The sequence below is a fragment of the Tigriopus californicus genome, chromosome 7 (assembly GCF_007210705.1).
Source record: "Tigriopus californicus strain San Diego chromosome 7, Tcal_SD_v2.1, whole genome shotgun sequence".
NCBI classification, from domain to species: domain Eukaryota; kingdom Metazoa; phylum Arthropoda; class Copepoda; order Harpacticoida; family Harpacticidae; genus Tigriopus; species Tigriopus californicus.
Genome location: NC_081446.1, coordinates 10,708,047 through 10,732,628, shown reverse-complemented (window position 1 = coordinate 10,732,628; position 24,582 = coordinate 10,708,047). Strand labels below are relative to the sequence as shown.

Here is a 24,582-nt window from a genome sequence, read left to right as displayed (position 1 = left end):
TGTCTCTATGAGGGCTTTCAAGTTGGTGTCATCAGTGTGAGAAGGTATCTTTTTTTACGGGTTTCTAACCAATGCTTGGGAATGATTTCCCATTAAGTCATATTTGATAAAAAAATTGGTCTGATCATGAGTTTGAGCTTGCAGCTCTGAAACATCCCTGAACGTAAGGTTGGTCAGGTACCAGTTGCAAAAATTGATCAAGATCGCGCTTAAAGTTTAACAAAGGTTCATCTAAATTATAGAATTGTCAAAGTGGCACTGGCAAAAGGTTAAACAGGACAGGGCCTCTGTTCAAGAAGAAAACGGCTTTAACATATGCTTTCACTTTTAAAAGTATTGGACTGTACTGAACCGGATGTCGACTTGGAATTGACCAATGGCAAAATAACGGAAGGGCTGGAGTGTCTAAAACTTAATGAATACATTCAAGATAAACCTTACGGTATAAAAGTAGTTGAAAGAGCCGGTGTAGATGGCAAGGCAGGGTATGAATATCAACTGGCCTCTTGTCAGGGCGGTCTTTTCCTTGTTAGTTTTTTTCTTTTCCTTAATTTATGATCCTAACATTCCTAGTGGGGGAGATCAAAAGAGACAGCGTGATTTGGGTTAGCAGGGCCTAGGGTGATTTGTTAAAGAAGGTACACGTAACGTATGCTGGTTATACTATTAATATTGGGTGGGGAATCCTGATTGAAGTTGCCTGATTCTTATTGATTGCCTTTGTGACTTTGACTCTTTTTTGCGCACTGAGCTATCCTTTGACACCATTAATTTGGCTTGTCTATTTGCTGTCATCACTCGGGCCTTGTTAGCGCCTCTGGTCGTCGTCGCTGTCATGTCATGATAGCTTCATTGAATGGCGTTTCACTATAGTTCGATTGCATTTGATGCATTTAACAAATTAGTGGATATTTTCTGGGATTTATGTATTGATGCAGGCATGAGGATCCAGAGGGGGAGCTAGCCTAAAGAAAAGATGAGGGGTAAGATAGGTGCTTTCCTCATCAGGAGGAATGCTTTACACTTCTCTATCATCTGTGCCGACTACCAACACCCGATGGCGCATCAAACACTTTTGCAATTTAATGTTTCACTCCAAATGTTAAAACAAACAACTATCCAGATCTGCAAAAACAACGCTTGAAGATAATTAGTGCCAATGGACGAAAGGGCACGTCAAGTGAAGGAAATTCATGGAAAAAGTGTGGTCCTGCACCCTGATTTGGGTCGATGATGCGGAGGCCAGTCAATGATGAGGGGCCTACTGCTCCTATAGAGCACATGGCAAGATGTTGGTCTTTGGCGTTGATGAGGGCCGGTCCAAAACGTGGAACCGGCACGTGACGCAACAAGTGCTGGTCGATCATGCGGCGAGTCATGAGGTGTCGGCTAATGACCATGCAAAGATAAAGATGCACGTCAAGTCCCAATGGGAAAATTGACGAGGGGGAGGCACATGGCAATGAAGTGATGAATGGCAGAGACCTGATGGGGCGAAGGAGGATAGGCCTATGGCCTTGCAGTAATTGAGGCCATGGCCCCCATGGGACGCTTGGCTAGATGTCGGCCCAAAGCTTTGACAAAGACCACTGCGGGGTGTTGCATCCGGCAACGACGGTTACTGGTGTCGGATTCACCACTGTGGTGGATCTCAAGGACCCCTATCTGATCAAGTCAGAGGATGGTAGTTGACAGTCTGTTTTTAAAAAACGGTATTAATAGGGAAAGAGGTAGAGCAGTGAATTCAACTGGCAAGAGGCGGGAAAAGAGGCCGGCGAACCTAAGCTCAACGTTGCCACTATATGTTATTTCTTTCCTTTGTTTAAAAAAGAAACGGTACTGGGAAGGCTAAAAAACCATTCAGGTACCGTTACTTTTTCATAGAAGTAACGCGTTACCGCTAGCGTTACTCAGAGACTTTAAAAAGAGGAAACGACACGATTCTCCCCTGACCGCCCAGTTACTTCATTGCGTTGAATTAAGACAGTAGCTCTAGTATCAATAAAACAAGATTATCCATACTACACAAAACGTTTGAGTGTTTTTTATAAATAATGATCACTGTGATATACAACTCTGTTCATATACTAAATATTTCAGAATTAATTATGAAAGTTAGAAGAATAAATGAAAGACACATGAACAACAAAATAATCAAAATCAATGAAATTGTCTTTCAAATCAATGAAATATTGCGCAAAACTGGCTCAAAAATACGCATACATAAAAATCAATAAGTTACCTTATCAATTGATGAGCAACTTACACTGACAAAATATGAAAGAAATGTAAGGAATAAGGGATGTCAAGTGAATGAAATTCAAGGAAAAATGTGGTCCGGCACCTTCATTTTGGGCATTTTTGGAAGGGATAACTAAGACAAACATCACAGTCTACTCGCACCATCCGCTCATTAGTACCACAAGTAACACAACCCATCAAAATGAACATGTTTGGTTTAATTCGGTGAACGCACTAACAAATTGGCTCAATACCACAATGCTATTTGCCTAGACACGCAGGTAAAATGAAATAAATGTCAAATGCAATACCATGCCCAGTGCGGGTTAGCTGGGCATGTTGTCTTTGATTTTACTCCATGTAAAAACGTCAGTTGTTCATGAACGCGTTCACTTGACAAGCCCTATGAAGCCTTGTGTAGACGTGTGATTCAAAACTCCCTGAAACTTTAAGAAACGAGCGCCTTGGAGGATATTTCACAATGTTATGAACAGTTTTCAAATGAACACCGCTTTAGTCTGAACATGAAACAAGTGAGTCTGTTGAATTGTAACATTTTATTGATAAAAGTACCTGTCAAATGCGGCATTGGGTTATGCATGGCATGTTTCGACTCAATACAGCCATTTGAAAACTTTTGATGCCATCAAGACCTAGAATCCTTTCTCCTTGAGCTTGCTCACCAGCTCATCCACATCCGCGACAGTAGCTCCAGCCTCGCGCACAGGTGGGTCCTCAACGGAAATAACTTCAATGCGTGGAGTGACATCCACTCCCAAATCTGAGGGTTTGAGTTTGTCCATCTTCTTCTTCTTGGCCTTCATGATATTCGGGAGTGTGGCATAGCGTGGCTCATTCAAACGCAGATCGGCCGAGATCACACACGGCATATTCACTCGAATTGTTTCCAAACCGCCATCAATTTCCCGGACCACCTCCAATTTATCATCTTTTTGCTCAACTTTCGAGGCGAACATGGCCTATAGGAAAAGAATTCAAGTTGAGTAATCGATGGTTGGGATTGAACTGGAAGCCAATCCCAACTTCGCTGTACCTGAGGCCAATCCAAAAGGGCCGCCGTCATCTGTGCGGTCTGATTAGAGTCGTCGTCAATGGCTTGCTTGCCCAAAAACACCAAGTCCACCTTCTCTTTTTTGGCCAATTCGGCGAGAATCTTGCTCACATGAATGGGTTGGAGGGTCTCCGCTTCAGCCGCACTCACCTCCACATGGACGCCTCGGTCTCCACCCATGGCTAATGCGGTTCGGATCGTTTCCTAGAACATCGTGCGCATCACATTAAATGCGGACACGGACGCGACGTTTTCCCATGAGCGAATAGATAGGTGGCAAACATTCATGACCATTACCGTCTGATGCACAAAAATAAGCTTTAATTGACACGGGTCAATACAACCGATCATAACATAGTTTGACTTTGCGTCGATCCAGTCTCTTGAAATTTCCGAGACGTTCATAATGGATTGGGAGTGGAGTTGGGTCGTTGGAATCGATTCAAACGCTAAAGGTTTCCATTACGATTGAAGATTGAATCCATCGTTACCAGCCATGAAATGAATGAACCGGGACCATACAGAGACCCTGGATGACCAGGGTCTTTAGGAACATCTAGAAAACATCCGACCCTTCTACGATATTATTGCTACCACATATGCCCCACAGTATTTGAACTCCAACCTGATCGAAAATAGTTGTGAAAAAACCCTCCAGCTCCATATTTGGTCATTTTCTGTTGAAAATCCCCAAAAGGTTTCAAGAGAACTTGAAGAGACCCAAAGCCCATAGATCCCTGGTCAGACCTAACTACGTATCAACTCGATTTCTACACCCCAACCGATTGCACACCCATTCGAAGTCAACTAAAGCGCTAGGTTGTTCAATAGCCCGATATCTATGATGAATGTGCAGATAGGCATATCCACAGAGGGCATATCTGTGTCCCTGTCTGTGGCATTACTGCTCCACGAGCATCACGTGCCACTCGCCCGTAATCCACGGGCATGACCTTGAGAACTAGACTCACTTGCGATTGAGCGGCGCCGATTGAGGCCACGATGATTTCCTTGGCGATTTTCTTCTCTTTGAGTCGAACGGCTTCCTCCACGGCGATCTCGTCGAACGGGTTCATGGAATGCTTCACACCTTCGGTCACCACGCCCTTCTTGTCGGGGCGGACCCGGATTTTGACCGCATAGTCAATCACGCGTTTGCAACCCACTAGAATCCGCATGGTCTGGATATTGTCACGGACGAATGGGCTGATCGATGATGCTCACAATCTGACGGACAGTTCCTTCCAAGCTTCAATTCTCCCAAAACGGCCCAATACCTCAAGTGCATACAACTCAGTGAAGTCACAATTGAGGAGCGACCGGAACAGAAAGACACTCTATAGAAGATGGACTAAATACACTCGCAGGGATTTTCAGACAGACAACAAAGTTGGGGATTTTTCTAAGGGGTCGGGTTGCTTGTTGAGACATTGAGACATTGAAACAGGAAAGGAAAATGACGTCACCGTCAAATTTTGGCAAAATACTGGCACTTTTGAGGCTTCATAGTACTTTGTAAAGGGATTAAATTAGAGTTCCAGTTCATCTATCCATAAAAGGAATGGTTCATTTAGCATTGCATTTCAATAAGCTGGCACAATATTACTCATTCACATGCTTAAAAAGTACCCTTTAGCTGAAAAAGCCACTTCTGGACTTACTTTTCCCCCTCTAGATTTTTTTTTACTTTAGACTTTTTGAAACCTTAGAAACAAACGTTTTTGTTTAATATTCCACTTAGTGTCTTGGGTTTTTAGTGGCTCTACTGTTTTGAAATGTACCCCAGTGACCTCTCAAAATTTGTGCTGACATGATCATTCTGTTGCTACTTAAAGGAGTCATGGCTAACAATGATAGAGGGCTTTGCCTTATGATGTCTTTTGTGTCCTTCATGTCCTTTGTCTACTGCAATTGAGGTTTTTGTGCACTTGATTGAAATCAGATTAATAGAGGGAGCTTGGTGAGAGACAAAGTAGTCAATGGATATATCTGCCACTCAAGGTGTCTTCTTGGCTATTTAAGTATTTACTATGTTTCCATAACATTCATCTTTTTTAGTGCCTCAATTAATTTGTAGATAGGTTTTTACGTCAAGAGAAGCCCATACCAATGAAAGAAATGCATCTTGAAAAAAATTATGCAAGCATACTTTGATTAGTTCATTGTTGAAAAAGATCCCGAAATTTCTCGAATGCCATATACAAATTCAATGAATTATATCCAAAACATTGATAATAATACTTTGTCCGACTCTCGACCCAATGCCATCAACGACGGGAGCTGACAAAAGCTCTGTTCAATCTGACCCACCCACTCTACAGTAATAACCAAGATTTTCATCATTTACCTCTCCCCACCTGTTTATGTATTCCCTGCAATTTCATTTTTCCATCTGCACTGAACCAATCCTAGTCAAACTCATTGTGATATCACACTCCAGTCAACTATTTTATCAGTCTTGACCATTTTATTCTTTTATCAATCCATTTTTGTATATGATATTTATACATACAATTTTATACATTTTACAATCTGACATGATCAAGGGTTGCAATAAAGTTTATTATGATTATTTTATAGTTGTCTGACGCTATCAGACTAGCCATTGGGACCTGTCATTTTCACGGCCTTCCCTTAGGTCCTGGCTTTTCCTATCCTGCATTAAGTCACAATCCTTGCTTATGAAAGAGTCAATGTTGTGCTTGTGCCAGGCATGGCGGACGTAAGGCAGGGTGACTCAATCCTGGCCCAACCTAAAAATACCGCTTACTTTGATTAGACGATTCTGGGCCAATATCTCAAATGATAGTACTCTTTAGACAAATTCGGGACAATAAGAGCTGAGAACTATAATGCTGATCACATATTTTCTTTCCATAACTCGTTGGAAAGCCGTTTGATCCGTCCTGCAAGCCTATGGTGCTTAAGGACATAGGCCACCTTCAAAATTACACTGGACAACATAACATGCTGCCAGCATGCATACCACACATGGTCAAACTGTCTAGCTGTATGTCTGTATGTATGCATGTAGTAGTTGCCGTACTACAACAGCATGATATAGTCCTGAACCACTTTGACTGGTAGTAGTAGTACCCTGGCCTGCATCTTGAGTTGGCGAGAACTCGCTCATTCCTGGGGTCTTTCGTTGGGTTGTTAGGTTGTTGATGCCATTCGAAGTACGCATCATTCAAAGCCATCTCGCTCGCCCTTGGTCGACCCTGAGGAACGAGTTTGGGACATCGAGGCCATCTTGAAAGCGGCCAGAACCTAGGTCCATGCGCCTCCATAGCCTCTTCCCGAGACGGATCCCGGGCCTCAGGCAGGCCCACCTCGAGCGGCCCGGGTGGTCGGAGTCTGGGTGTGCAGGCCCCCGTAGTCTCTCCGTCCCGTTTAAGTGAACCCCGTGGCCTCCCTGGCCTGGGTTGGGGGTTGGTCCGCCTCGCGCTTCAACATGGCCGCCAGTGGCCCCAATGGAGGTCCGGCCCCGCCGTCTTCTTCTTCCTTTTTCCGGACGATGGTCTCCACTTTCCGGACCATCAAGTACGAACATTTGGTGGCGGGTGTCAGTGGAGGCGTGGTTTCCACTTTGATACTTCATCCTTTGGATTTGCTCAAGATCAGATTTGCGGGTGAGGACCAAACCAGGCCCCGGTTCAGCCTGGGCTGGTCAATGATTAAGCTGGCTTTTCTCTTCCAGTGGATGATGGGAAATCGATCGAGAAACATCGCCCTCAGTATTCTAGTTTACGTCACGCCTTCCGTTCCATATTTCAACAAGAGGGCGTGCGAGGCCTCTATAAAGGCGTCACGCCTAATGTGGCGGGTGCTGGGACCGCCTGGGGATTTTATTTCTTGTTGTAAGCGTTTACTGACTCTTGACTGGAATGAGGAGTTGAACCCGGTTCGTGTTTCATGGTGTGACTTCTCTTTCGTTGCTCTACAGTTACAATTCGATTAAAACGGAATTACAAGAGGGTAACTCCAAGACCCAGCTTAGTCCGGGATTGCACATGATGGCCGCCGCTCAAGCCGGGGCCCTCACCTTGGCCATGACCAATCCGATTTGGGTGGTGAAAACCAGGTAAGACGGCGAGGGTCCGACCTTCCATGGGATGGTGGTGGCCTGATCCTCCCGACTCTCATTGACAGGCTGTGTCTTCAATATGGTGGCGATGAACTGGCCCAGGCCAAGGATCCTTCCAAGACTTACAAGGGCATGGTCGATGCCCTGTACAAGATAGGCAAATATGAGGGCATTCGCGGTCTGTACAAGGTAACCTAAACATGGTAAATCTTAAATCAATCGAGCCCTGCTTTATAATTTACTCTATCTCAGGGTTTCGTGCCAGGGCTTTGGGGCGTGTCCCACGGTGCTATTCAATTCATGGCCTATGAGGAAATGAAGTCATCCTATAATATATTCAATCAGCATCCCATCGATCACAAACTGGTGAGTTGAATATAATATAATCTCATAGCGCTGAGGGCGATTGGCTGACGTTTCATTCGGCCTTCCAGGGCACTCTGGAGTACCTGTTTTTCGCGGCCTTGTCCAAGCTCTTCGCTGCCGTCACCACTTATCCATACCAAGTGGTTCGAGCTCGACTTCAGGATCAGCACTCTGAATATAAGGGAGCCGTAGACTGCGTCCAGAAAATTTTGAGGTACGAAGGCGTGGTTGGTCTGTACAAAGGGTTGACCCCTTACCTCGTCCACGTGCTCCCGAACATTTGTATGGTGCTTCTCATTTACGAGAAGATGACCAATCGTCCCACCTCCTCTTCTCCCCCCTCTACTACTACTACTACTACTTCCACTCCTACTTCTTCTAAACGATGATATTTTTGACATATCTTCATACATCTGTGATCAAAACGCGAACAGTCTTTGTGTGACATCGCTTTGCCAACATGTAGAAGATGGACCATGTGAAACGTGAAATAATATGTTTTCTTATTCTTTCGTGAGTTTGTGCGTGGATTTGTGCCGTGGAAGGGATTAAACCACCAATATTTTGCCATTTGTTTAGCCAGTTGCGCTCTCCTCGATCGAATCTCACTCCGGCTCTCTCTCTTCATTGTTGCTTTCAGAATCGAAGGCGGGTGGGGACTCTACAAAGGGCTGAGACCCAATTTGCTTCGGGTGGTCCCAGCCACGGCCATCACTTTCACAGTCTATGAGAAGACAAGTCAATATATGTTGGGCTAGAATTTTGTTTTTGAAAGAAACATACAGTTCATCCTGCATCTCGTTCTCCCCATTTCGGGTCGATATAAGGATCGCTATTATTCGTTCATCTGTGATTTGTCCTACTGATGTTGTCTTGTTTGTCAGTCAGCAATGCTTCACTTGAAAAGTAATATACGCCACACCCCCGAAGAATTCCCGTGGAGATAACCATCTGCATCACATCGGACTACCATGTTCAAATCAAAACGACATGATAGTAGTTAGATCACGAGGACGCTGACAAGTTATTACCTAAACAAATGAGGAAACCCACTAGAGGTGTGTTTCGTCTCTACAATCACAGAAAAGTAAAAGACACTAGAAGAAAGACTTCTACTAACAATGAAGGAAATGGTTGTTTCTCAACAAGTTCATTGACATGATAATCAGCTCCCCGCATGGACATTCCATCAACACAGCACTGTTTTATGGCTCTGACTGTTGTCTATTTTATCAGTCCATTTTTGTGAGAATGCTAATGGTTGGGAGACAGTTTTTATTTGTGCCATTTCTCCCATTAAAGTCTGACATCTGTTAAGGTTTGCGGACCATGATATATGAAGTGAAATTTTCGGACTAGATGTAAGATTATTGCTCAGTACCAGGGCTTGAGTAACGCGTTACTTTTTGAGTAAAGCTAAAGGTAGCGAGTTACTTTTCTGAAAAAGTAACGAGAACGGAACGGCAGGGCATTCGTCGTTCCTCAATAAAAGGAACGGATTACAGTTACAATTACTTTGGCCAAAAATAGTAATTTGTTACCCATTCGTTTACTCGCCAAAAAATATAATGGTGTTATTCATTACAACTACTTGTACTAAAATGTCAGATTACCATTATTTCACCATTTTCGCCTCATCAAGACCGTGCTTTCCTAATGGTTTCATATTTGTTTCAAACAGTCCTAAAATTTAAACCTTTTCAGCCAACAAGTTTATGCTAATGAGCAGAGCAGGTAAAAACATTCAATTTCACTACGAATTTTTTTAAAAATTTCAATACGATTAAAAAAAAATATTTTGGCAATTTTCTCAAAAAGGAAATATTTAGACGTTTTCAATCCCATGGGTAATATTTTACACATCTTTGTCATATTTTGGCAATTCAAGAACTAAGCACGTAAATTCGTAGATTGCCGGCCCAGCTCTAAACTGCTATGGTATTTTTTTCCAAACATCAATGCGTGTGGCAGAAATATTGCGGGTTCATCGAGAGGGAAGACCATTGAAGAGAATAGGAAGAAGGATAAATATGAGGGTTTTTTTTTGCTTTTATTGCAACTGGGCCATCCATGAACATTCCGAACTACGTGGAGTAACTATGATAGAGTGGAATTTTCTACTGCGGCAGTTTGATGGCTGTATTATCTACCAGGTGTTTCATAGCGATCTGGACTGGTTTTACAGGGTAACCCCTTGTTGGTTAAGCAACAACATAGAATTTAGAGTTAAACAGATTTTTCAGAAATTTCCGAACGTGCATGAGGAATGAGGACCATTTTTGAACAAAATGAAACACATTTGTTTCAGACAGTCAATGACAAGTCCTGAAAACCACTCCAAGTGACCTTCAAACAAGAAGAAAAGTAGAACATTGATTGATTGGTGCGAAATTTAATTAGCAAGCTGGGCGTTCACTAACTAGTTTCTTCTTAGGTCAACTTTAGTCTCCAAGTCAAATCAACCCTTTCCTGAGGAAGCTATCTATCTAATCACACTGGAGTGATATTTTGCTCTCCATCGCGAGAACTTGAGTACGCAAAATGAAGCAAAAAATACAATCGGACCAAACTCAAAGGAATATGTGCGTTTCAAGAAACAGAAATTCGAAGTCCTACTTGTATGTTTATGCATTTCGGAGCAATTTTTGTTTTGAATGTTTGGAGCTTTTTTGATTAAAAATAATTCAAAGATTTGGTCGTTTTTAGTGCAATGTTTTTACCCGCCCTACTAATGTGTAATAAACAAGAAGTTTTTAGACGAATTATAACTTTCCATTTTAATAGTACTAGGGATTACATTCCCTGTAGCGCTTAGAAAAGCCCGTGAAAAACCAAACGAAAAAAAATAAATAACATTGTTTATTTCCTTAGCAAATTAGTGATGTGACGGGGGCCTTCAAGGTCTCAAGTGTTGAATCAATACCCGGGGTGAGACCTGATCCAGAGAGTCATGAATCCAACTTAAATCCAACTTTCTTACTAACAGCCTTGTCACTTTGACTCCAATAATAAAAAGTAAACTTAATCAATGTCATTTATACCTATATGAATGTACGTTAGTACTAAATTACTCCCATTCTTGGCCATGCTCGTTTGGCTAAGCCAATGTAAATGCATAATAGGAAAATAATTTCTTTTCCAAACTTGAACTATTTCAAGAGTATCAATCTTATGGGGAAATCATGCCTCATACCTTTTTGAAATTTGAAACTTGGGAGGCGTACAGGGTGTACCACTGAAAACCGGACAAGACTTTGACCATAGCTACAAAGGGTACCTTAAATTTTCACGCAATGCTCAGAGTTTCTAGCAATTGGTCAACCACCTGAGAGTATTTGGTATCAAAATCACTTGAATGAATTCAATATTGGAAGAATTTGTGAGATTGTGAGAAAAAAAATCCAGTTGCACAAAAAAATTGGCCAAAAGGACCATTATTTTGAGGCTCTGAGAGGCAAAGACCATTGCCCATGATCTTATCTCCTCTTGCAAGAAGTTGGATACCTTTGAGGATAAGCCTTGAGAAAATGAAAAAGATCAGTGAGAATTTGTGCTCTTGTAAATAAAAATGGCCCAGAATCCCCACTGAAGCCTGACATAGATGTCCGGTGAGTAACATATTACAAAAACCAGCCTCTGAAGGCTGTTCAAATTTGACTTGAAGTTTGTTAGCTGGCAAGTCTTTTTCAGGCCACCATGGCCAAAAGGCGCAAATGAGGCCAAAAAATGGAAAAACAACTTGGCACTGATCCAAGCTCTGCAATACTTTGGACTGATGAAAAAAAAATCATTGCCCAGCAAGCTTGGAACCGCCAAAATGTTGGTCTGTGGGCCTTCAACCTTGAGGAAATTCCCAAATACTGTAAAATAGTGTTTGTTCCCCAACATCCAGCCCATGTCATGGTGTGGGCGGGTGTTGCTGATAATTACTGCAAGGCCCCCTTTGTGAACAAACCTAAGGGCGTTGAAGCCAATACAAGCACCTGCATTAGACTTTTGGAAGAGGAAATAGGTCCATGGATCCAGGAGCAGCATTGGGAATATTGCCGTGCGTTTACGCATGCAGGATGGGGCAAGAAGCAGGAAGGGTAACATTACCAATTGTTTTTTTTTGTAAAATAAAACGTAAGAATGCTGATTTGATAACTTCGGTTTTAATTTTTTTTGCTGTTCAAACTGTCTTTGAAATTGTGCCAAGGTAATCTTTGACAGTATTTGATTGAATATTTTGAGTATATTCCAAATTTTTAGCGACATTCAAAATACTTTCCCAAGGTCAGTATCAAATGTACATGTATTACCTTCTTCTGGAGTACATATTATTTAGATGTTTCACATCCAAAACTGATATCGTTTCCTTTGCGCCACTAATGATGGAGAACAAAATCATGGATGGGTATAGGGAGAGTTGAGAAAATTGGTGCAACATATTCAAGCCAAAGGAAGATTTGATCTGAGTCAGGTCTTTTATTTCAAGAGAACTTGAGTGAGAAGATATAGAAAATAAAGCAATGCAAACATAACGAGATTTGAAACCACAAACAGAATCATTGTTGTTAACACCAAGCACAATCTTCAGTGTTGACCTTCATTCTTTAGGATATATGAAATTAAAAAGAAATTAGGCTTGCTGGGGTACCGTATTAGTATAGCATCATCCAAATTGTGAATCCTGGTTCAATCTCAGGCTAGCCAAGTTTAAGCTTCTCTGTGGTAATAGATTACAACATGAGTTGTTGCTTCAACAGCTTAAATGGGCAAACCTGCGGTCATTCCCAAAGGCGAGGTAATAATCAATGTTGGGCTGTGACAATAAAGCGGGAACATCCCTCCATGAGGAATGATCTTTAAAGGTTAGGTTATTCCACTTTTTACATACCGGGGGGAGATGACATAGCGTTACAGGGCCGCCTAAGAGTGCCCGACCGGCCCTGTGACAATATTTATCTCCCCGCATCAAGAAAAAAGGAATCACCTAACCTTTCAAGATCATATCTCATTGGGACACAAAATCAGACGGCACGCCGAGCGAGAGAGCCGTCATCTGACACTCCGTAACAAATAAAACAAAACAAACAAACATAAAAAGAAATTAAATTCATATTATGATTGCCTACAAGCTTCTTTTTTTCAGTTCATTACAGAAAGACGAAAAATTGAATGGCACTCTGGAAAGTGAAAAAGGAACAAGTAACTAGTAATTTGTGGCTTTTTTGTTTCGTTACAATTACAGCATTTTAAAGTGTTATGGGATTGAAGTTCCTTTTCCTAAAAAAGGAACGAATTACAGTATTTTTGTCCTTGCAATTTCGTTACTACTCCTACGGAACGGGTTTTTAGTACTGATGGGATCAAACAAGGAAGGAAAACCAAATTTCAAAGGGATCCAAGCAAACAAAACCAAGCAACTAATTTCTAAGATGCAAAAAACAAAACCAAAGAAACTGGATTTCAGAATTGGAGAAATAGTTGAAAATCTAGAGTGTGTATTTGACTGACGCACTGAGCAATCAGATTAATTTTTACCTGAAAACATTTTGATATACAACATTATGGCTTACAAAAATTTAGGTTTGCAAAAGGTCGAGCAAGTCCAAAGATGTTTCACTAGGAACATCACAGGAATGAGAGAGCTCTCGTATTGGGAAAGGTTAGAACGGTTGGGATTGTACAGTACTCAGAGAAGGTACGAAAGGTATCTGATATTGTACGTTTTCAAAAGTATCATGAGCTTTGTCCCAACCCAGGGTTTAGGGTCAATTCTAGTGACCGTAGAGGCTTAATGTGCGTTTTGAGAGCACCTTCAAGTCTTCGAGAATCTAGGCTAGTTCGAACAATGAAGTCCACATCTCTTCTTTCTCGGGCTCCTTCATTGTTTAATTTGCTTCCCTCTGATATTCGTAGGGAATACGTAGGCCTTGTTGATCCGGTAGCATCTTTCAAGTCAGACTTGGACAAATTTTTAGATAGCATTCCAGATCAACCCTACATTCAAGGATTAGCTCGGTCTGCCAACTCAAATTCGTTGGTAGACCAAATATCATATAAAAATTGAAAGGTAATAAATAGACGAATTATAATCTTTCATTTTAATAGTACTGGGGATTACATTCCCTGTAGCGGTTAGAAAAGCCCGTGAAAAACCAAACCAAAAAAAAAAAAAAAAAAAAAGTGTCATGTACTTGTGGCTGGACATCACCCACAAGGAGTTGGATGGCATGAACAACATGCTCAACACCGGGATATCACAGAAAGTGATTGAGATTGATTTGGTTCCTAATTTCTCTTCTCATGCACTCCAACCACATTACGTTTCTTATGGTGATGTGTTCTCCTCATTGCACATAACTTTATGAACAACGCGATGAAATTCGAGGGTATCTAAAATCATTGAAAAGGGTTGAAAGAACGGCCTCAAAAACAAGCTACCAGATGCAAGTATCACAGGATAAGACTAAAAGCAGATGCTAAAGCATCACAAACACTCTGAGTTTGGCTCAATTCTCTTTGTAATAAGCCATAGATTTAAAACAGCTCCCTTATCCTGGTTTACCTTTTGATAAGTTGACAAAGACTCAAAGCAACAAGTTTTGAATATAAGTGAATATTTCATAATGGCTGAAGGAGTACCAAATGATAAAATATCAGCATAACTAGTAAACTTTTAAAGTCAGAACATCTAAGCTACACTGAACTCAAATAAGCACACAAAGAAATCGCCAATTTGAGCACATCAGTAGTTTTTGCTCTCCCTTGCCGTGACTTTTTTCTCAATGAGAGAAAGAAAGTTGCTTAAAGGTTTTCTTAAAACTTCAGTCCCAAAGTAATGTCTTACTTGCCACTGATGGGATCAAATAAAAGATCTCGGGAATCGTTTGTTTCACGTCATATTTACAAAACGTTTAAACATTGCATGAACGTTTTTTCCTAGTTTTGGACTACCTTTTTATGCAAAAGATGCAAGTACGGTAACGCCTACGGTAAGGCGTTACTTTTTCACAAGAGTAACAATAATGCGTTACCTTTTTTCGGTAACGGTTCGAGCCCTGCTCGTTACCTTAGACCTTTTATGAAAACACGCTTGCTATGCATATGGCAGCCAAATATGATCCTTGCAGCCCTCCTGACCTGGTCAATGCTTGTTTTTTGTGTCATATCCAGTGGTTTTTTTTCTTCAACTTTAATTACAAATGTTGGGTCTAGCAATTATTCAGTTCATATCTAACGCAACAGATTCGAACCACAGCCATTTTTAATTTCACCCTGAGTGAATAAAAACGAACCGACAGACACACCACAGGAAAATGTTGTCTTTTCTGGTCGCCCTGATCTCTTCTGTAGCTGACAGTTCGAAAATCAGGCGCCATACGTATATTCACAGTTCGTTGGTTGGGTCACAACAATCCCCTTCACCACACCCACCCACTTGTCAGTGTTTCGCATTCCATCTCATGATGTCCCTCCCTACTCAGAACCGGCTCCACACCTTATCTCAACCCAACCTGAGCTCCAAGCCCGTCTGCGTCCAACGAAGCCCACCCGTGACCGCTCTGCATAAAATTGGACTCAGGTGAGACTCCCATATCTCCTTACATTCAGTCAAAGTATCTTCCGTTGACCCCCCAATGACCTTGAATTTTAGGACCTTACCTCGACATGCCTTGACCTTGAATGCCAATCACAGTCATCATGCCTGGACATCTGTGATGGAACCGTCTCACTGGTCTAAGCACGGATCTTTCGAGGTCAACCAAAGTTTGCCGGTGGTGGGCCAGAAACCCCGCCATCATCATCGGAGTTTTAATGGATGGGGGTTGGACCGCTCTTTGGGAGCTCGGGACACGCCTCCCGCACAGGCAATGCTCACCTTCAATGAACAGGGCGATGTACGGACAATTACGATAAGTTGACGATTGGATGGGTGTGGAGGAAAATACATTTCAACTTTTGTCCTTATTACTCTCAATTTACATAAGGATTTCAGAACTTTTAGGCATAAAATTGCAAGTTGGGTAGAATTGAATTTGTGTCTTGGTCCTGGTGACCCAAAATTGTCCCAACAGTTTCTTTCGCTGATTTCGGTGACTCACATCTTTTATTGTTTCTGATGCAAATTTGCAATCAACAAATTGTTGATAACATATACATTATACAGGGTTAAATGTTTCTTTTTTTTCGAAATTTAGATACCTTTGTGTAAATTATTTTTTTTTCATTCAGATATTGACCTTCAATAATATCGGGAAGGATGTCTTTCATGAAAGTGGGATTGATGTAAGGAGAGCCAATTTTTTCCGAGATATTTTGATGGAGCCCTCAGATTCCTTGATTGGTCAACTGAAGGCATTCATTCAAGGCGGATCACAAACCATTCCAGTAAAGTCTCCCAATACAATTGTATAATTGGAACTTGGAGCTGAACTCTTTCTTAAATTCTAATAAGGTCGAACTTATCATGGGTTCAACACGTCGGTCCGGCCAGATCGCGATGCCTCAGGGTAATGAACGGAACCTCTTGCTCTCTCTTAATCCCTCCACCTCTTTCCAAGGCCGGGTATGTTTCATCATGTTCTTTTTAAAAGGGTTTCACATAACAAATTATAAATCAATTACAGGCTTTGCTGGATTCTAACTTTCTCATTTTGGACATGGACCAAGGTGCCAGATTTATGTGGAATTTGACTCCCGAGCAAAGAAACCAGACTTGGGCCTTAAAGGACTTGCTTGATTGCAATCGACCATATGCTCACGAAGAGGTACAAACAAGGCTTTTGATACTCAGCTTTGATTTCAGATGACATAAGCACATTCCACAGATTCCTATTGAATTTGAAACGAGCCTTCAATCTCCGGAGGGAATTCCTTTCCCCGTTCGCATTTCCATTTCTCATTTTGGTGCCCAATTTGTTCCCTCAGAAGAGCCTTCGTTCCTTCTTGAAATGACGGTGAGCCCACTCTTGTCGCTTCAAAGTTCCGAATACTTGTTCGGTCTCACTCTAAGACGAATTTTCAGGCGTTCCCGGAGGATGTCGGGATGCTAATTGTGGATAGGGATCTGGTTGTCCAATATTCTGATCCTGTGGTGTCCGTAGATATGTTTGGGCTTCAAGAGTGCGAGATTGTAGGTCAACATCTGTCTGAGCTTTTATCGGTCTCAGATTTAGACGAGCTCAAATTCCATGGAGAACCCATTTCCAAAATTGCACAACCTCTCCAGAGTATCGAGTGGGGTCTGGAAAGTTTGCATTTGGACACAAGTCCTTCGGAAAACGGAAAAGAGAAGCCAGCTCAAGTTTATGAATCGCCCAAATCAGTTGCCAGGCTGAGTTCAAGACGCAATATGGAAGATGGTGCTCTCACTTCGGATGTTCTCACCTCGACCCCTGCTAAACCAATCAGATCTAAGGTCGATCGACTGCACATTTCTTCATCTAAAGACACCATGTGTTCGAAAGTGACCGGAAAACGATGGGATGGCGAGATTTTTGGTGAGCATTGGCTTAAGCAGTCAGTTTCCTAAAAATGTATTGTTCATATCATAACAGAAAGTTTCAGATCTTGTGGTGACTTGGAAAGGTGCTCAAGTTCAAGAACAAAGTGCTCAAGGAACTGTCATCCTTTGGTTGTCTCGGGATTATACTAACTTGAGAGAGTCAATCAACAACAGCCACCTAGCGTTGGTTAGAGAACAGAATGAGAGTATGGTGCGAGGAGAAAGTCAACATACCAATCTATCTTTGGGAGAGGTGAATATTACACTCGATAAGGCTTTCATTTCAAAAAGCGAAGGAAACCCGATTATTCCGTAGATTATCAAGTCCACTGCCGAACATGGGTTGCATGATTGTCAACCCAAACACCAATACGAATATCCAGAGTGTGAGGATATATTTACTGCTGGAGACTACAAAGTACATTATAAACCACTCAAAATGATAGGGGAAGGCGGGTTTGGATTTGTCACGCGATCGTACAGGCTGTCCGATAAGAAGTTGGTAGGAGCTGTCTTACCTTTTTTTTGAAACGGATTGTGGAAATCATTGAATCTCCGTTTTCTTCAGAATGTAAGCAAGTTCATCAAAAAGGGCCGATTATCGGAAGATTGTCTAGTTCCTTCTCCCTCTGGTTCTCAAATACCCATTGAAGTGAATTTTCTTATTGATCTACAACATGCCAACGTTGTAAGATTACTGGACCATTTTGAGAATGAGTCCTATCACCAAATTGTCATGGAACAGCATGGCTTTGGAATGGATCTATTTGAATTCCTGGATCGAACCCCATTAATGTCCGAACCTTTGGCGAGCTACATATTCCGACAGGTCTGAAACATTGCTCATTTTGATTATAATTTACGGCTACAAACCCCTCAAGTCCAATTCTTTCTTAGATTGTAGAGGCAGTGGGTTATTTACATTCCAAAAACATTTTGCACCGTGATATCAAGGATGAAAACGTTATTATTGACGAGAATTTCCACGCGAAACTCATTGATTTCGGCTCGGCCACCAAGTTCGAATTCGGTGAGCAATTCGACACATTTTCGGGCACAATTGAATATTGCTGTCCGGAAATCTTGCAAGGAAATCTGTATGATGGCCCTGAAGCTGAGATATGGGCTCTGGGCATCTTACTATACATCATCTTGTTCGTGGAGGCGCCTTTTCAGAATGTAGAGGAAATAATCAATTTCGAACCCATGATAGTGGGCCGTTATTTGGAAATTGGACAGTTATGCGAGCGATTGTTGCTCCAAATGCTAAAAAAGAATCCAAAGAAGCGACCCAGCCTACAGTACATTCAAGATCATCCGTGGACCTTGCAACCATTTGACGTCAGTGCCCATAATTTTCGAGATGTTGTGGATTGCAGTTGAGTACTCATTCCGTCTAATTGTTCAAGCTATTCATATCTTAGTTTTGTGATACAAAAACCTTTCTGTGAATCAAGAAAGACAGCTGAGCCGTTATTGCATAGCAAATTTTGTTTGAAATTGAAGACATATATTTTCTATTTCAGGTCCGGAAGAATATGAACCAAAACATCATTACGAAGATTATTAATAAGGATCGAGTGTCTTGTCCCCCTAACAAATGATAATACATGCAATAAATTGGCATCACACTTTCCCGCATATTGAATGCCAAGAATGTAAGGTTTAACCAAGGCTTGAGTAACGCTAACGGTAATGCGTTACTTTTCTGAAAAAGTAACGGTAACGGAATGGTTTTTTAGCATTCCAAGTACCGTTACTTATTTTAAACCAGGCACGGGAAGCCAGGCCATATCTTGTCAAAAAAAAATGCCGAGACATGAGGGTGCATTTTGAAATCAGGACATCATGTGGCACAATTTCAGTGTAGGTGACGAGTTCCGTGGTTGTTCATAGAAGTGAGTTAAAATTTGAAGCAATGTTTTGAAAGTTTCATTTAGCAAAGCCATGCCCGAATCTAAAAACTTAAAAACTATTTCGTTCTTGATGGTCATGGCCTTGTTTCTCACGGCCATCTAGCACTTACCCACTCCAAATTACACTTTTAAAATCTACGAAATCTGCATTCAGAGTCCGTTAGTGTTGTAGAGTCCCTCTCGGGGCTGGCACGGGGTGGAGTCACTTATATCAATCGGTGCTTGAATGTTTCAGGAAACTAATGATGCCAATAGTTGTGATTTTCAATACTTGTAAGCTATTTTCTCTCACTCACTCTGAAATCCATCATTGTGAATTGAATTTAGACTCATTGTTATTAGCCCACAACACTGCCACACCTGGAATTGCCTGCTCGGGGAAGGACTGTTTTAGGTCAATTTTTGGGTCATGCCTCATGCTTCATAACTGCCAAGTTGAAATCACCATCATAACTGACCTTAATAATGACAAACTGTCGAGCCTGGCAGTAATACTAAGCTTTTGAAGCGGGGCAACGAATATTACAAAAAGGAGGGGCCCCAAGATGGAGCCCTGGGCAACACCCGACTTGACATCATGTATGTTACTTAGGGATCCCTTGAACTTAACAATTTGCTTCCTATCCTGAATGAAGCTTCTTATCCAATTGAGAACCTTGCCTTGGATCCAAATGTCAGGAAGTCTATTCAACAAAAGGCCATGATCTACTTTATCAAAGGCCTTGGCAAAATCAAGATAGACAACATCGGCTGACTCTTGTCTTTCCAGTCCCTCAATGACCTGCTCTAAGCGCTCAATCAGTTGGGTAACCGTGCTAAAATGTGCTCGGAACCCGTGCTGGCTAGGAGGAAGGACTTCATTGACTTCAAGAAATTCGACAAGTTTGGACTTCAAGATCTTCTCAAACACCTTCGCAACAAATCTAACCCCCACATAATAAAATCACATTGCGAATATTTTGCTATTTTATAAATATTATTTATCAAAATGATTATTTTATTAGCAAATTTAAATGCAAGCCTTTGCCTTTTCCAAATGCTATTTATAAATGGGGTTTTAAAATGTATTAAATATGACATCTCTAATTGCAAGCCTTTCAGATCCTAGCACATTAGCCCTGCTCAAGCCTTTACAACCATAAGCAATGGCTTTTGCCTAAAAAAAATTCTATTTAAATGTCACTAAAAATATGTCCTTTTTCGACGAAAATCCCAAAATGTGTCTTTAAGGCCGAAAAGTGGCAAAATATGTGAAATATGATGGCTTTATGTGATAACATATTTTTTCGCCCTCTAGTCATGATACCTCATATCATCCCGTTCGTGGAGGCGCCTTGGGCAGGGTGGGCATTTCATTTTCTAACACATTTGTCCACCCTTGTCCAAAAGTGTCCAAAAAACAGGGTGGATAAAAGTGGACAAAGGTGTCTAAAAATGCCCAAAAATACGAAACTTTAAAACTACAAATCTGCGGTGTTCGGTGGTTCTTGTCGGGTTTCTTTGTGTGCGTTCCGATTCTTTATTCTTCCTTCATCACCTGAAAAATTTGAACAGAGATTCTTATGGCCTTGAGACTCAAGAACCAGTTTCCTTGTTCTTCAACCTTGTTATTCGTCACGCCCATTTACCATGGCGCAGCGTTAGCCTCTGAACTACACTGCCACACCCACTACACTCCCACGCCCCTTGTTTCCCACGGACGCACAATTCACACGAGAGACACGACGTTCTCGCAGCTGTTCTACGACAAGCTCAGGGCTAATTGAGTTATCATAATGGGTCTCAAAGAGCAAGCCATCAATCGTAAGTCTCAAATTACGAAAAAGCTTCAACTGATTTGGGAACTCAACAAACCCGGCGTTGATGTTTATCGTCTTTAGCGCCTCTTTAGCAAGGCTGAATCCAAACTAGACGAGATATTGGCCATCTATGATGACATGGCTGACAAGGAGACACTCAAGGGGGAGATCAAAACCATCAAACAAGAGAAAGCAAAGGCCACAGGCGAGTATGGGGCGAAAATAGCAGAGGTTTCCCAACTTTTTATGGATCCTTCCAGACCGGTTCCAGAGGACCTAAGAACTGGACAGGACAGGACACAAACGGCACACCAGTTCAAACCCGTGTCCGACATGAAGCCTTTCATGCTATCGTCCGAATCAGAACCATTTGAAATGGGCGTTTGGCTTAATAAATTCAACGCTTACTACAAGGTCTCACACATCGAAATGCTTAACTTGGGATGGTCAGAAGTCGATGTTGATGAATTTCATGGAGAGTGACCTTTGCGTGATCATCAACGAGGATATTGAGAAGGCCACCTCCATCATTGTTTGCTACTTGGTTGTGGAGAAACACTTCCTTGAGCTAAAAGTGCTCTTCACTCGCCGACTGGCACTTTTCCCCATGAAAAAAGAAGGGAGAACCTTCAAGGATTCTGATGCCGACCTTTAACGTCGTGCCAAAGAGGCGGAATTGACCTCTTTTACCGCCTCCCAATTGCTGATTTTTCTTGCTCTTGCTGGATGTCGCGAGGATACAGTGCTTTTTGCAAAACTTTGCGAGTTGAAAGACCCAACGTTGAACAATTTATCTGAGAAGGCAGCACGATACGAGGGGATCGTCAAGGACACACCCACCGAGACATCACTTATGGCTGTCAAGACAAACACGACCGCAGAAGAGGTTTTGCCGCGTCCAATTGCTTGGGTTGTGCCCAACCACACGCCCATGAATCACATCCATCCAGGGACAAGCCCTGCTTCACGTGCGAAAAGGTTGGTAACATTAAGAATATTTTCCGAAGGAGGAGTCCTTCTAGCAACCCCGCCCGAAGACGAGAACGTGATCGGCGGCGTGACTCCCCAGGAGTACGATACAACGGAGATTCGAGCCGATCACCATCCAGAACCAGAATTAGAACGGTGAAGGAGGGCACCTCTGAAATGAAGATGGTAACAATTATAAATTGTCGGCTTACCAGAAACAGGGGCAGCTCATACCGTGTTAACAATCCATGCATGTCCAAAGGGTACGAAATTGATACCATCAAGCACATTGTTGAGTGCTGTCAATGGAACACCCTTGCGCAATGTCGGCAAATTTCATTTTCGTTACCGTGCCGAAGGAGGACCTGTCACTACTATCTCTGCCGCCATCTCACCAGACCTGGAGGGCCCAGCCTTCATTGGAAAGCGTGATTTACAGGCGTTAGATATATTGCCCCACGAGTTTCCCACAGTCCACTCATGCCTTTTACAAATTATGACTTTACATGAGAAAAACGCAATCAAAAATGCTGCTGAGAAAAAGATTGATGTGTCCAACAAATCTGGAAAACTTGGTGAGCTCGAGATCACTGAGATAAAACCCGGTAAGATCTTGACATCCCAGCAAATTGTCGATATCAAGAAGACAATCAAACGCATTGAGGGAGCCGGAATTCAACAAGAAATGATCAGAAGTTTTTTGGTTGATGCGGTGGATTTAATGGTGACTTCACTCGGCAACGCCTTTGGTTCCATGAGCGGTGGCCCAATGCAATAAAGTCTTTTTTGCATTCCCCTGAGGATATGAAAAGACAGATTTCGTGCCTACGACACCTAATATTCCCGTAGCTACTTGCTAATCTGTTCCCCCGGAAAGACAACTGTTCATTGTCTTCAGTGTAGGTCAAACCGAAAGTCGCGTGTCTGACTATCCTCATAAGCCTGAAGCCAACTTTTTCACGTCGTTACGCCCCCTGTGCCTAGTCTTCACCCCCTTGATGTCCTAAACAACTCCACGATGTCTGATACCTCAAATTTTAACGGCTTTGACACTCCTCCAATGAGGGACAATCTTCAAGTCACCAACGAGTCACCCTCCCCCCCCCTCTCTGATTACGGCGCCAGAAGCCATTGGCCCTCAGAGTATTCCCGTCACCGCCATCCATGGATACATGAAAGCACTACCTACCTCACCTTCGACCCTGAATTGGGAATAGAAACGGGTAATCCGACCAAACGCTTTCATTTCACGAACAGATGCCCATTCCCATACAAGCCCTCGAAGGATTAAAAAATTCGACCAAACAAAATGGCAAACCCCAACACATCAAGAAGAAGCCCAAATCCCAAAGCCGCAGTCCCATTGCACTCCCTTCTTCCTCATCGTCAACGTCCTTAAATGCCGGATCATCTTTGAGCGAGGAGGAGCCGGACCCGCCAATTTGTGGCGGAAAGGGCAACAAATGCTTCATCGAAGATGGCCGCCCTCACCCCATGTTCTATGCCATTGGGAAGCGCCACACCTTCGATCCAACCGGTTCCAAGGACAAAGCCAATCCGGCAGGTAAGTTCTCTCAACTTTAACTACTACAAATATTTCTATCACTCTTATGAAGGGTTAGAGTCCCAGACTGTCTCCAGTGGTTTTGTGAAAAGGTTCGAGTCCTTCGTCATTGCAATATTATGACTCAGAAAAAGGAAAAACCCCTTTGAAACGTTCGCGTTTTTATTCCTGGCATTACATTGGCCGCTCTGTTGACTTGCGACATCGCCAGTCAACTGGTGTGTCGATTCTACACTTCTGATGGTTGGATTCATTCTTGTGATCGTCCATAGATGCAGCCATTGATAAATTAGTTTCAGTTTTTAAGGAAGTTTGCTCTAGTTTAGCAATCTCTGAATGTGTTCCGAAAGGTGGTACACGGACAAAAATTCCAAAATATAGGGAGACTTTGTTCAAAAAGAGTTATAAACTGGCAAATAGGCTGAAGAGCACTTCGAATCCAGTAATTGTGGCTAGTCTCCAAAAAAAGTTGGACAGAGTTCAGGGTAAGATTAAGGCCTCAATCGAATATGACCACTTACAAACTAAGAGTAAGGTGGTTCAGGAGGTCAGGTCGAATCCGAAGGCTTTTTTCTCTTATGCGAACTCTAAGAGAAAAATGAAACACTCTGTTGGGCCTTTTGAGGTTGATGGGGCAGCCATTAGCAATGTAAAGACTATGGCTAACATGCTTGGAGATCAGTTCTCCAGTGTGTCTTCAACCCCACTGAGTTCAGAAGCAGCAGCTCATTGCTCTGAAGATGAATCTGTTGAGATTGACAAGGTTAGTCACTTTGAGCAATTTGATGATCTCATAGTTACAGATCAAGATGCTTTAGAGGCCATCAGGCACTTGAGACTCTCGAGCTCTCCTGGTCCAGATGGTGTGACATCTCAGTTTCTGATGTGATGCTCATTGGTTCTTGCTCCTGTTTTCTTCTACTTCATGCGTTGCATCTTGGATCAGGGCAAGTTTCCATCTTCACTAAAGATAGCTCATGTTGTTCCAATTTTTAAAGAGGGAGATAAGTGGCTCTCCAGTAACAATAGGCCGATTTCTCTCAATTCGAATATTGCGAAGGTGTTTGAGAAGATC

At 42.3% G+C, this 24,582-nt stretch overlaps 3 protein-coding genes across 4 annotated transcripts; 2 read left to right on the top strand and 1 right to left on the bottom strand.

The window, feature by feature from the left end:
* Positions 1 to 2,779: 2,779 nt before the first annotated feature.
* Positions 2,780 to 4,651, bottom strand: LOC131883759 (electron transfer flavoprotein subunit beta-like). The gene is made up of 3 exons (XM_059231312.1): positions 4,285 to 4,651; positions 3,296 to 3,517; positions 2,780 to 3,221 (listed from the first exon to the last, which is right to left on the bottom strand). Exons 1-3 carry the CDS (start codon positions 4,489 to 4,491, stop codon positions 2,895 to 2,897), a joined length of 756 nt encoding a protein of 251 aa, XP_059087295.1. The 5' UTR covers positions 4,492 to 4,651; the 3' UTR covers positions 2,780 to 2,894.
* Positions 4,652 to 6,306: 1,655 nt separating this feature from the next.
* On the top strand, positions 6,307 to 8,562 carry LOC131883758 (mitochondrial folate transporter/carrier-like). 2 transcript variants are annotated; one of them, XM_059231311.1, is made up of 7 exons: positions 6,309 to 6,945; positions 7,014 to 7,173; positions 7,260 to 7,397; positions 7,466 to 7,589; positions 7,653 to 7,766; positions 7,835 to 7,980; positions 8,407 to 8,562. In XM_059231311.1, exons 1-7 carry the CDS (start codon positions 6,768 to 6,770, stop codon positions 8,522 to 8,524), a joined length of 978 nt encoding a protein of 325 aa, XP_059087294.1. In that variant the 5' UTR covers positions 6,309 to 6,767; the 3' UTR covers positions 8,525 to 8,562. The 2 variants fall into 2 exon arrangements, with proteins under 2 accessions (XP_059087293.1, XP_059087294.1); XM_059231310.1 differs by lacking the exon at positions 8,407 to 8,562 and having other exon boundaries at positions 6,307 to 6,945; positions 7,835 to 8,283.
* Positions 8,563 to 15,029: 6,467 nt separating this feature from the next.
* Positions 15,030 to 18,900, top strand: LOC131883753 (PAS domain-containing serine/threonine-protein kinase-like). Its single transcript, XM_059231304.1, has 12 exons — positions 15,030 to 15,336; positions 15,409 to 15,652; positions 15,987 to 16,142; positions 16,210 to 16,320; positions 16,382 to 16,522; positions 16,583 to 16,711; positions 16,780 to 17,254; positions 17,322 to 17,512; positions 17,576 to 17,761; positions 17,828 to 18,088; positions 18,157 to 18,637; positions 18,786 to 18,900. The coding sequence occupies exons 1-12, from the start codon at positions 15,071 to 15,073 to the stop codon at positions 18,827 to 18,829; spliced, it is 2,685 nt and encodes an 894-aa protein (XP_059087287.1). The 5' UTR covers positions 15,030 to 15,070; the 3' UTR covers positions 18,830 to 18,900.
* The last annotated feature ends 5,682 nt before the right edge of the window (positions 18,901 to 24,582 follow it).

Excerpts from the sequence above, each read along its gene's own strand:
- LOC131883759 (XM_059231312.1), bottom strand. The coding sequence starts at position 4,491 with ATGCGGATTCTAGTGGGTTGCAAACGCGTGATTGACTATGCGGTCAAA. Across the intron at positions 3,518-4,284 it reads TCGGCGCCGCTCAATCGCAA|GAAACGATCCGAACCGCATT; the intron begins GTGAGTCTAGTT and ends ACGATGTTCTAG. Across the intron at positions 3,222-3,295 it reads CCCTTTTGGATTGGCCTCAG|GCCATGTTCGCCTCGAAAGT; the intron begins GTACAGCGAAGT and ends CTTTTCCTATAG.
- LOC131883758 (XM_059231310.1), top strand. The coding sequence starts at position 6,768 with ATGGCCGCCAGTGGCCCCAATGGAGGTCCGGCCCCGCCGTCTTCTTCT. Across the intron at positions 7,174-7,259 it reads TGGGGATTTTATTTCTTGTT|TTACAATTCGATTAAAACGG; the intron begins GTAAGCGTTTAC and ends GTTGCTCTACAG. Across the intron at positions 7,398-7,465 it reads ATTTGGGTGGTGAAAACCAG|GCTGTGTCTTCAATATGGTG; the intron begins GTAAGACGGCGA and ends TCTCATTGACAG.
- LOC131883753 (XM_059231304.1), top strand. The coding sequence starts at position 15,071 with ATGTTGTCTTTTCTGGTCGCCCTGATCTCTTCTGTAGCTGACAGTTCG. Across the intron at positions 16,143-16,209 it reads GCGGATCACAAACCATTCCA|GTCGAACTTATCATGGGTTC; the intron begins GTAAAGTCTCCC and ends AATTCTAATAAG. Across the intron at positions 17,762-17,827 it reads GGCTGTCCGATAAGAAGTTG|AATGTAAGCAAGTTCATCAA; the intron begins GTAGGAGCTGTC and ends CGTTTTCTTCAG.